Genomic DNA, 13,087 nt, shown 5'->3' on the forward strand with positions numbered 1-13,087 from the left:
TTGCTCAATCATGCTTGATTCATTTTGTAATAGTTATGTAAAAGAGGCTAAACTAGTAAAGTTTAACCTCGTCCCCAGGCTTACTGCACAAACGCATTGGACTGAAGTTTCATATTGAAACTTCAAATGTTTGTTTTGGGTATGCTTGGAAAGAGTACAAAAATAAATAATGTTAATTGGTGAAACAACAGACATGATAGGCCCAGGTCAAGCTACCATACAGCAGATAGGGTCACAGACCTGCTCACTGCAGCCTTGAGTAATGAGATATAGACTTGATTATGTCATGTTTAAAATCACATGGGTACATACATCATTCAAATCAATATTTGTGACATTTGAATAAACATTTTAGGAGGAGTAGCCTTAATTGGTTTTAGCCCCTCAGGGGCTTGGACCCCTAATAATTTATTTCTCCTCCTTCCCCATCCAGGTGCCCAAGACAGAGTGGACAGAGTTTGGAAAAAGACCAAGATGTTTCCCTACCAGCAGGTGTTAAAGGAGGGCTCCACTATCTTGTTCTGTTGTGTCCCTCCTAGAGGCATCCACGTCACCAATATGACCTTCAACTCCACCACCAGCTACCCCCTGATCAACATCACTCACAGAGTCACAGCCATTGCTGTCCACAACCTTAACATCACACAAGCATCCGGCTCCGGGGTGTACTCCTGGTGTGAGGATACAACAGAGAAGAGGAACAACTACTGCTCCAACTTCATCAGCTGTTAGTATGGAGGAGTGTTTTCTCTCCCATCTTGACCTCTGTCATAAGGCCTTCATAGCAATGTTTTAGCAGATTTCACAAACGTTAAAGCACTTCACATTGTCCTAGGCATACTTTAGCCGGGTCATTGTGGTGCCTTTTGGACCTCATAACTTTTGCGGAAAAAAAATTGAAATACTATATATAGTTGAAGTCGGAAGTTTACATACACGTAGGTTGGAGTAATAAAAACTTGTTTTTCAACCACTCCACAAATTTCTTGTTAACAAACTATAGTTTTGGCAAGTCGGTTAGGACATCTACTTAGTGATTGACAAAAAGTAATTTTTCCAACAATTGTTTACAGACAGATTATTTCACTTATAATTCACTGTATCACAATTCCAATGGGTCAGAAGTTTACATACACTAAGTTGACTGTGCCTTTAAACAGCTTGGAACATTCCAGAAAATGACGTCAAGGTTTTAGAAGCTTCTGATAGGCTAATTGACATTTTGAGTCAATTGGAGGTGTACCTGTGGATGTATTTCAAGGCCTACCTTCAAACTCAGTTCCTCTTTGTTTGACATCATGGGAAAATCAAAAGAAATCAGCCAAGACCTCAGAAAGAAAATTGTAGACCTCCACAAGTCTGGTTCATCCTTGGGTGCAATTTACAAATGCCTGAAGGTACCATGTTCATCTGTACAAACAATAGTACACAAGTATAAACACCATGGGACCACGCAGCCGTCATACCGCTCAGGAAGGAGACCCATTCTGTCTACTTGAGATGAACGTCCTTAGATGCGAAAAGTGCAAATCAATCCCAGAACAACAGCAAAGGACCTTGTGAAGATGCTGGAGGAAACAGGTACAAAAGTATCTATATCCACAGTAAAAACGAGTCCTATACCGACATAACCTGAAAGGCCGCTCAGCAAGGAAGAAGCCACTGCTCCAAAACCGCCATTAAAAAAAGCCAGACTACGGTTTGCAACTGCATATGGGGACAAAGATCGTACTTTTTGGAGAAATGTCTTGTGGTCTGATGAAACAAAAATATAACTGTTTGGCCATAATGACCATCGTTATGTTTGGAGAAAAAAGGGGGAGGCTTGCAAGCCTAAGAATACCATCCCAACCGTGAAGCACGGAGGTGGCAGCATCATGTTCTGAGGGTGCTTTGCTGCAGGAGAGACTGGTGCACTTCACAAAATAGATGGCCTCATGAGGGAGGAAAATTATGTAGATATATTGAAGCGACATCTCAAGACATCATTCAGGAAGTTAAAGCTTGGTCACAAATGTGTCTTCCAAATGGACAATGACCCCAAGCATACTTCCAAAGTTGTGGCTAAATGGCTTAAGGACAACAAAGTATTGGAGTGGTCATCACAAAGCCCTGACCTCAATCCTATAGAACATTTGTGGGCAGAACTGAAAAAGCGTATTCGAGCAAGGAGGCCTACACACCTGACTCAGTTACACCAGCTCTGTCAGGAGGAATGGGCCAAAATTCCACCAACTTATTGTGGGAAGCTTGTGGAAGGCTACCCGAAGCGTTTGACCCAAGTTAAACAATTTAAAGGCAATGCTACCAAATACTAATTGAGTGTATGTAAACTTCTGACCCACTGGGAATGTGATGAAAGAATAAAAGCTGAAATAAATCATTCTCTCTACTATTATTCTGACATTTCAAATTCTTAAAATAAAGTGGTGATCCTAACTGACCTAAGACAGGTAATTTTTACTAGGATTAAATGTCAGGAATTGTGAAAAACTGAGTTTAAATGTATTTGGCTCAGGTGTATGTAAACTTCCGACTTCAACTGTATATATATATATATATAAAAGTCTAGACAGAGAGAAATATATAATTCTGTCAGAAAAAGGACATGTTTGAAATTTAGAAAAACATATTGGTCAAACATATTAGGCACATAAATCCTAATAATTATAGGCAGATTGTTTAAACATTGACCATCAGATATTTCCTCCCTGTTAGGGACATACATTAACTTGTTATGGATAGGGGGCAGTATTTTCACGGCCAGATAGAAAACATACCCAATTTAATCTGATTATTATTATTACTCCAGAAACTAGAATATGCATATAATTATTAGCTTTGGATAGAAAACACTCCAAAGTTTCTAAAACTGTTTGAATGGTGTCTGTGAGTATAACAGAACTCATTTGGCAGGCCAAAACCTGAGAAGATTCCAAACAGGAAGCGACCTCTCTGACTATTTCTTGGCCTTCTTGATCATCTCTATCCAAAACAGGGGATCTCTGCTGTAACGTGACATTTTCTAACGCTCCCATAGGCTCTCAGATGGCGCCAGAACATTGAATGATGACTTTGCAGGCCATGGCTGAAAAACAGTAGCGCATTTGGTAAGTGGTCGATCTGAGAACAATGAGACTGGGGCGCGTGTGCACGAGAAGACTCCATGGTTTTATTTTCAGTCTTTGAACGAAAACAACGACTCCCGGTCGGAATATTATCGCTTTTTTACGAGAAAAATCGCATAAAAATTGATTTTAAAAGGCGTTTGACATGCTTCGAAGTACGGTAATGGAATATTTTGAATTTTTTTATCACGAAATGCGCCGGGTGCGTCACCCTTCTTTACCCTTCGGATAGTGTCTTGAACACACAACAAAACGCCGCTATTTGGATATAACTATGGATTATTTGGAACCAAACCAACATTTGTTATTGAAGTAGAAGTCCTGGGAGTGCATTCTGACGAAGAACAGCAAAGGTAATCCAATTTTTCTTATAGTAAATCTGAGTACTTGGTGGGTGTCAAAATAGCTAGCCATGATGGCCGGGCTATCTACTCAGAATATTGCAAAATGTGCTTTCACCGAAAAGCTATTTTAAAATCGGACACCGCGATTGCATAAAGGAGTTCTGTATCTATAATTCTTAAAATAATTATGTTTTTTGTGAACGTTTATCGTGAGTAATTTAGTAAATTCACCGGAAGTGTTCGGTGGGAATGCTAGTTCTTAACGTCACATACTAATGTAAAAAGCTGGTTTTTGATATAAATATGAACTTGATTGAACAAAACACGCATGTATTGTATAACATAATGTCCTAGGAGTGTCATCTGATGAAGATCATCAAAGGTTAGTGCTGCATTTAGCTGTCTTCTGGGTTTTTGTGACATTATATGCTAGCTTGAAAAATGGGTGTCTGATTATTTCTGGCTGGGTACTCTGCTGACATAATCTAATGTTTTGCTTTCGCTGTAAAGCCTTTTTGAAATCGGACAGTGTGGTTAGATAAAGGAGAGTCTTGTCTTTAAAATGGTGTAAAATAGTCATATGTTTGAAAAATGGAAGTTTTCGGATTTTCGAGGACTTTGTATTTTGCGCCACGCCTATCATTGGATATTGGAGCAGGTGTTCCGCTAGCAGAACGTCTAGATGTAAGTTAACTATCTGAAAGTGTTAACAATACATGTACAGCATATATCTTGATTTAGATTTTCTAAGACATCAAATGTCCCTTAACCCATAACATTCATTTTTCCCCCTTAAAATAATTATAAAACAATGATTATTGAGTGAAACGTATGCTATTATCAGAACCAGCGCTTTATTTGCAGCCTATTTTTCACAAATAATAGTGAATAACAATAGAACTTAGTCAACCTTTTTACATGTTCAGTTGACCTCTTCTATCTCTACAAGTTGCCAGAAAATGCATAACATTTGATGGTAATGTCAAATTATTATTTTAACAGGGTGGAACGCAATAACAGGGTGGAACCAGTGGAGGCTCCTCAGAGGAGGAAGGGGAGGACCATCCTCCTCAGTGAATTTCATAAACTTGTCAATTGTAAAACATTTAAAAAAATTGTCCTTTTTAGATAAAACTATACTGAATATATTCACGTCACCAAACAATTGATTAAAACACACTATTTTGCAAAGGTCTACAGTAGCCTCAACAGCACTGTGAGTAGCACAATGATGTAGTCAGAGGACAGTTGAGAAGGTGAACGGATGATCTCCGGATGTGTGGTTCCCACTGTGAAGCATGACGGTGTGGCGGTGCTTTGCTGTTGACACTGTCTGGGATTTATTTAGAACTCAAGGCACACTTAACCAGCATGGCTACCACAGCATTCTGCAGCGATACACCTTCCAATCTGCTTTGCTCTTAGTGGGATTACCATTTGCATCAAAACTATGAAATGACACATATGGATTCATGTAGTATCCAAAAAAGTGTTAAACAAATCAAAATGTTTCTTGGCCCAAGCATGTAAGTCTCTTCTTATTATTGGTGTCCTATAGTAGTTGTTTCTTTGCAGCAATTCGACCATGAAGGCCTGATTCACACAGTCTCCCCTGAACAGTTGATGTTGAGATGTGTCTTTTACTTGAACTCTGTGAAGCATTTATTTGGGCTGCAATTTCTGAGGCTGGTAACTCTAATGAACTTGTCTTCTGCCGCAGAGGTAACTCTGGCTCTTCCATTCCTGTGGCGGTCCTCATGAGAGCCAGTTTCATCATAGTGCTTGATGGTTTTTGGGACTGCAAATTTTTCGGATGGACTGACCTTCATGTCTTAAAGTAATGATGGACTGTAATTTTTCTTTGCTTATTTGAGCTGTTCTTGACATAATATGGGCTTTGTCTTTTACCAATTTTTTTTACCAAATACCACCCCTACCTTGTCAAAGCAGAACTGATTGACTCAAATGCATTAAGAAGGAAAGAAATTCCACAAATTCACTTTTAACAAGGCACACCTGTTAATTGAAATGCATTCCAGTTGACTACCTCATGAAGCTGGTTGACAAAATGCCAAGAGTGTGCAAAGCTGTCATCAAGGAAAGGGTGGCTACTTCGAAGAATTTAATATAAAATATATTTTGATTTGTTTAACGCTTTTTTGGTTACTACATCAAATCAAACTTTATTTGTCACATGTGCCTAATACTAGAAGTGTACACTTTAACATGAAATGCTTACTTACAAGCCCTTAACCCAACAGTGCAGTTCAAGAAGAGTTAAGAAAATATTTACCAAGTAGACTAAAATAAAAAGTAACAATAAAAAGTAACACAATAAGAATAACGAGGCCATATACAGGGGGTACCGGTACCGAGTCAGTGTGCGGGGGTACAGGTTAGTTGAGGTAATTTGTACATGTAGTTGGGGGTGAAGTGACTATGCATAGATAATTAACAGCGATAATAAACAGTGAGTAGCAGCAGTGTACAAAAGGTAGGGGGTCAATGTAAATTGTCCAGTGGCGATTTAATTAATTGTTCAGCAGTCTTATGGCTTGGGGGAGAAGCTGTTGAGGAGCCTTTTGGTCCTAAACTTTGCGTTCCGGTACCTCTTGCCGTGCGGTAGCAGAGAAAACAGTCTTTAACTTGGGTGACTGGAGTCTCTGACAATTTTATGGGCTTTCCTCTGACACCGCCTATTGCATAGGTCCTGGATGGCACGATGCTTGGCCCCAGTGATATACTGGGCCGTACGCACTACCCTCTGTAGCGCCTTATGGTCAGATGCCGAGCAGTTACCATACCAGGCAATGATGCAACCGGTCAGGATGCTCTCTATGGTGCAGCTGTAGAACCTTTTGAGGATCTGGGGACCCATGCCAAATCTTTTTAGTCTCCTGGGGGGGGGGAAGGTTTTGTCTTGCCCTCTTCACGACTGTCTTGGTATGTTTGGACCATGATAGTTCATTGGTGATGTGGACAGCAAGTAACTTCCTTTCCTGTAGTCCACAATCAGCTCCTTTGTCTTGCTCACGTTGAGGGAGAGGTTGTTGTCCTGGCACCACACTGAGTTCTCTGACTTCCTCCCTATAGGCCGTCTCATCGTTGTTGGTGATCAGGCCTACCACTGTTGTGTCGTCTGCAAACTTAATGATGGTGTTGGAGTCGTGTTTGGCCACGCAGTCATGGGTTAACAGGGAATAGAGGAGGGGACTAAGTATACAGCCCTGAGGGGCCCCGGTGTTAAGGATCAGTGTGGCAGACGTGTTGTTGCCTACTCTTACCACCTGGAGGTCGTCCGTCAGGAAGTCCAGGATCCAGTTGCAGAGGGAGGTGTTTAGTCCCAGAGTCCTTAGCTTAGTGATAAGATTCGTAGGCACTATGGTGTTGAACACTGAGCTGTAGTCAATGAACAGCATTCTCACATAAAATAGGTGTTTTATCCAAGTGTGAAAGTGCAGTGTTGAGTGTGATTAAGATTGCCAATATATCTTTCAAACACCGGCTTTGAGGTCATTATCACTTAAGTATATATGCATTGTTGCTTGCTAATTACATCACAATGACTAATAACAATTATATATATATATATATATATATACATTTCATTACAATTACTTATATTAGATTAGATTTTTATACATATGTAACTGTAATGAAATTAGTAACAAATATGTATCTAAATATACATAAAATATAAATATTTATAGAAATAAATATTTTAATTAATCATTTATTTACTATATTTTCCAACAACATTTCCACCCTGTTAGGTGCATTTTCCAGGTGGAACCTAACAAGGTTGAAATTTGGAGCCTAAATTAGCCATAACTCGGTGGGAGTGACAGTAGCATGATGGTAAACACTTTTGGAGGATTTGAACTACTATATGAAACCTATTTTAACATTTAGAAATTTGATTCATTTTCTCAAAAAATGTAGCCTAACAGTGTAAGTGAAACAAACAGATGAACATCATGAAACATGGAAAAATAGATAAGTATTTAGTATAGTGCCTGCAATTCTGGTTCAGGTTATCAGTCAACCTACCAGGGTAGTTACAAACAGCACAGGAATGAAATCATCAACATGTATCATCAACACATCTTTACTAATGCTGCAGAAATGTGCTTTAAAGCAGTATCAAATCCATCGGATGTAGAGATCACAATATGTGACTCGATTCAAGAAACTAGGCATATGTCACACATCAATACTTTTTTGTACCTTTATTTAACTAGGCAAGTCAGTTAAGAACAAATTATTATTTACAATGACAGCCTACTGGGGAACAGAGAGTTAACTGCCATGATCAGGGGCAGAGTGACAGATTTTTACCTTGTCAGCTCGGTGATTCGATTCAGCAACCTTTCAATTACTGGCCCACTAGGCTACCTGCAGCCCCAGGTAGAACGTAAACATTTATTTTTTTATCTACATGCTTTTTTGGCAGAAATTCCTTCTGGAACATGTGAACTTTCATGTGCTTTAATAACAAACTTCTATTCTATTCCAACATTGATATCCTGAATTTAGCAGGCGCTATCGCCAGATCAATTGGAAAAAGTGATGGGCTACTTTCTGCACGCACCACTGTCAGTGTGAACCGGAGGGACTTGACACAACGCTGGCCAAACAAGATGTAACGTTAGCTACAAACAAAACAGTTAAATGGTTCCAGTCTGCCATGAAGCATTCAACCATGTATACGGGTAAGAGTCTAGCTACATTTTCAGATATAAGCTTCTAATTTTGTCAAAGTTTTTTTTATTGCAAGTTAAAGCACACTGTTAGTTAGCTAGCAAACGTTAGCTTGCTGTCTTGCTAGCTAACGTTACGTGTATGATCTGTGTAGCAATATTATTTAAATCAGAAATCCATTTGCATTGCTAGTTACAGCCTAATGTTAGCTAGGTAGCTTTAGCTACCTGCAGATTCATACTACAGCTATGACAATGCTTGTATTGGTAGTAGTATGAGTTGGGATTATGCCGGTTCATTGTTTAGCTAGCTACATGTCTAAACGAAAAGACTCCACTTCGGCCGGATTATTGCATGACCCATCAAATTAGCCAGGTGTGTCTGGGGGTGATTACAGCCATCTATTGTAATTTTCTGAACATGTGTACATGTCTAGACAATATTGACCCATCCACTTAGTAGGTGTGGCTCGGGGGTGGTTATAGCATTTTCTTCAAATGACCCATCAATTTAGACAAGTGTGTCGGGTAAGCTTCATCTAATAATGATAAAATATTTATATATTATTTTCATCTGGACACTCTTTTTGATATTGGAATTTTAAAATGGTATGGTTGAGAGGGATGAGGCAAAAGAAATGTCAAATAAATCTGGCTGCACAACCGATTGGCAAATTTACTCCAAATTGTGAAATCATGTGACTAAACTGAATAAAAAGAAGAAACTGCACTATGAAAGAAAGATAAATTACATAAAGAATGATAGTAAAAGCTTTGGAGCACCTTAAATACATTTTTGGGCAAAATGGCAAACTCTGCTCCATCATTCATTGAATCAAATGGCTTATTCATCACAAAACCCACTGATATTGCCAACTACTTTAATTACTTTTTCATTGTCAAGATAAGCAAACTTCGGCATGACATGACAGCAACAAATGTTGACACCACATCCAAGTATATCTGACAAAATTATGAAAGACAAACTTTGTAATTTTGAATTACGTAAAGTGAGTATGGAAGAGCAGTAAACATTGCTGTTGTCTATCCACAATGACAAGCCACCGGGGTCTGATGACTTGGATGGAAAATTACTGAGGATAATTTCCAGACGATATTGCCACTCCTATTTGCCATATCTTCAATTTAATGCCCTCTGGCCTGGAGGGAAGCAAAAGTAATTTCCCTAACTAAGAATAGCCCTCTTCACTGGCTCAAATAGCCGACCAATCAGTCTGTTACCAACCATTAGTAAACTTTTGGAAAAAATTGTGTTTGACCAGATACAAGGACATTCAAGAAGCACAGCACTTACACAAATGACTGATGATTGGCTGAGAGAAATTGATGATAAAAAGATTGTGGGGGCTGTTTTGTTAGACTTCAGTGCGGCTTTTGACATAATCAATCATAGTCTGCTGCTGGAAAAATATATTTTTTATGGCTTCAAACCACCTGCTATATTGTGGATAAAGAGTTACCTGTCTAACAGAACACAGAGGGTGTTTTTTAATGGAAGCCTATCCAACATAATCCAGGTAGAATCAGGAATTCCCAGGGCAGCTGTCAAGGCCCCTTACTTTTAAATTTGTATACTAACGACATGCCATTGGCTTTGTAGAGAAATGCTTATTGAAATGTTCGATTATCATGGATTTATCGGTGGTGATTGTGTTACCTAGCCTCAGTGCAGTGGGCAGCTGGGAGGAGGTGCTCTTGTTCTCCATGGACTTAACAGTGTTCCAAAACTTTTTGGACTTAGAGCTAGAGGATGCAAATTTCTGTTTGAAAAAGCTAGTCTTTGCTTTCCTGACTGACTGTGTGTATTAGTTCCTGACTTCCCTGAACAGTTGCATATCGCGGGGGACTATTTGATGCTATTGCAGTCCACCACAGGATGTTTTTGTGCTGGTCAAGGGCAGTCAGGTCTGGAGTGAACCAAGGGCTATATCTGTTCTTAGTTCTACATTTTTTGAAAGGGGCATGCTTATTTAAGATGGTGAGGAAATTACTTTTAAAGAACGACCAGGCATCCTCGACTGACGGGATGAGGTCAATATCCTTCCAGGATACCCGGGCCAGGTCGATTAGAAAGGCCTGCTCGCAGAAGTGTTTTAGGGAGCGTTTGACAGTGATGAGGGGTGGTCGTTTGACCGCGGACCAATAGCGGATGCAGACAATGAGGCAGTGATCGCTGAGATCCTGGTTGAGAACAGCAGAGGTGTATTTGGAGGGCAAGTTGGTCAGGATAATATCTATGAAGGTGTCCATGTTTATGAATTTAGGGTTGTACCTGGTGGGTTCCTTGATAATTTGTGTGAGATTGAGGGCATCTATCTTAGATTGTAAGACTGCCGGGGTGTTAAGCATATCCCAGTTTAGGTCACCTAACAGAACGAACTCTGAAGATAGATGAGGGGCAATCAATTCACATATGGTGTCCAGGGCACAGCTAGGAGCTGAGGGGGGTCTATAACAGGTGGCAACAGTGAGGGACTTATTTCTGGAGAGATTCATTTTAAAAATTAGAAGCTCGAACTGTTTGGACATAGACCTGGAAAGTATGACAGAACTTTGCAAGCTATCTCTGCAGTAGATTGCAACTCCTCCCCCTTTGGCAGCTCTATCTTGACGGAAAATGTTGTAGTTGGGTATGTAAATCTCAGAATTTTAGGGGGCCTTCCTAAGCCAGGATTCAGACATGGCAAGGACATCAGGGTTGGCGGAGTGTGCTAAAGCAGTGAGTAAAGCAAACTTAGGGAGAAGGCTTCTGATGTTAACATGCATGCAATCAAGGCTTTTTCGATTACAGAAGTCAAGAAATGAGAGTGCCTGGGGACACGCAGAGCATGGGTTAACCTCCACATCACCCGAGGAACAGAGGAAGAGTAGGATGAGGGTTCGGCTAAAGGCTATCAAAACTGGTCGTCTAGTGCGTTGGGGACAGAGAATAAAAGGAGCAGATTCTGGGCCTGGAAGAATAGATTCAGGGCATAATGTGCAGACAGGGGAATGGTGGGGTGCAGGTACAGTGGAGGTAAGCCCAGGCACTGAGTGATGATAAGAGTGGTTGCATCTCTGGACATGCTGGTTATACTGGGTGAGGTCACTGCATGTGTGGGAGGACAAAGGAGGTATCTGAGGCATGTAGAGTGGGACTAGGGCCTCCACAGTAAGCTAAAACAATGATAACCATCTTAAACAACAGTATAAACAACAGTATACAAGGCATATTGACATTTGAGAGAGACATAAAGTGAGGCATAAAGCAATCAGAGATGTTGATTGGGAGAGCTAGCTAAGACAACAACGGGTAAGACAACAATAGCTTATTGTAGTTGTAGTAATTTCGTTTGCTAGCCGGGAGAGGCGCCTGGCTCATGGCTAACTGGTGCTAGCTTCGGGGGGCCGGGGCGTTAGCCACTATAGCCACTCGGTAGCAGCTACCTAGCAGCGATGATCCGATGCAAAGGTCCAGAGCTTACGGCAAGTATCCGGTGGATTCTAGCTGTGTTGGAGGTAGAGTCCGGGAGGCAACGGCTGAGTAGCCGGGTGATCACAGAGTAGGCCGGGAGGTGGGCCTGGCTCAGGGCTAGCTTAGGGGCGGGGTCATTAGGTGGCAGCTAGCTAGCTGTGATGATCAGGAGTAATGGTCCAGAGTTTATGGCAGGAATCCGTCGTTGTATTGGAGAAAAACAGTCCGAGGCTGGCAGGTATTATCCAGGCAAAAAAAATGGCTGGTGCCAGTGCAGAAGGTAAAGGCCGCTAGCAGTGGCTAACAATGACTAAATAGCTAGTAGCTAATTAGCTGGTTAGCCACTGATTGAGGTTCTGGCTATAAGGTCGTTAAAAAATAGCGGATCCGTGTCACATTGAGGAAAAGAGATTGAAAAGTAAATTGAAATATATACAAAAAATACGAAAAAAACAAAAAGTAAACGAGAGGACGACAAACCACGTCTGTACTGCTACGCCATCTTGGAATTAAGTTAGTCCTAAATATTTCAAAAACTAAATGCATTGTATTTGGGACAAATCATTCACTAAACCCTAAACCTCAACTAAATCTTGTAATGAATAATGTGAAAATTGAGCAAGATGAGGAGACTAAACTGCTTGGAGTAACCCTGGATTGTAAACTGTCATGGTCAAAACACTTTGATACAACAGTAGCTAAGATGGTGAGAAGTCTGTCCATAATAAAGCCCTGCTCTGCCTTCTTATCTTCATTGGTATAGTGGGCAGTATTTTCACGTTCGGATGAAAAGCTTGCCCAGAGTAAACTACCTGCTACTCAAGCCCAGAAGCTAATATATGCATATTATTAGTAGATTTGGATAGAAAACACTCTGAAGTTTCTAAAACTGTTTGAATGATGTCTGTGAGTATAACAGAACTTGTATGGCAGGCGGCAACCTGAGAAAAAATCCAACCAGGAAGTGGGAAATCTGAGGTTTGTAGTTTTTCAAGTGATTGCCTATCCAATATACAGTGTCTGTGGGGTCATATTGCACTTCCTAAGGCTTCCACCAGATGTCAACAGTCTTTAGAACGTTGTTTCAGGCTTCTACTGTGAATGGGGAGAGAATAAGAGCTATTGGAACCAGGTGTCTGGCAAAATGCCATGAGCTCAGTCACGCGCACTCCCGTGAGAGGGAGCTGAGTTCCTTTTCATTTCTAAAGACAAAGGAATTGTCCGGTTGGAATATTATTGAAGATTTATGATAAAACATCCTAAAGATTGATTCTATACATTGTTTGACATGTTTCTACAAACTGTAATATAACTTTTTTTGACTTTTCATCTGAACTTTGTGCTCGCACATAGTGCATTGGGAATAGTGAATTGAACGCTCGAACAAAAAGGAGGTATTTGGAAATAAATATGGACTTTATCGAAACAAAACAAACATTT

The 13,087-nt window shown here is 40.4% G+C and overlaps 1 protein-coding gene across 5 annotated transcripts in view; it reads left to right on the plus strand.

The window, feature by feature from the left end:
* osmr (oncostatin M receptor) overlaps positions 1 to 13,087 on the plus strand; it is a 29,223-nt gene that overhangs the window by 2,977 nt on the left and 13,159 nt on the right. For 4 of the 5 annotated variants that reach the window (XR_003870519.1, XM_029722238.1, XM_029722236.1 and 1 more), the window contains exon 4: positions 434 to 727. Coding sequence is in view for 4 of the 5 variants with exons in the window: in XM_029722238.1 (XP_029578098.1) it covers positions 434 to 727 (294 nt within the window). In the remaining variant the exon portion in view is untranslated. Of the gene's footprint in view, positions 1 to 433; positions 728 to 7,935; positions 8,185 to 13,087 lie in introns of those variants that run through there. The other variant, XM_029722239.1, reaches the window with a different exon arrangement.

This window comes from Salmo trutta, chromosome 29 (assembly GCF_901001165.1).
Source record: "Salmo trutta chromosome 29, fSalTru1.1, whole genome shotgun sequence".
Lineage (NCBI taxonomy): Eukaryota > Metazoa > Chordata > Actinopteri > Salmoniformes > Salmonidae > Salmo > Salmo trutta.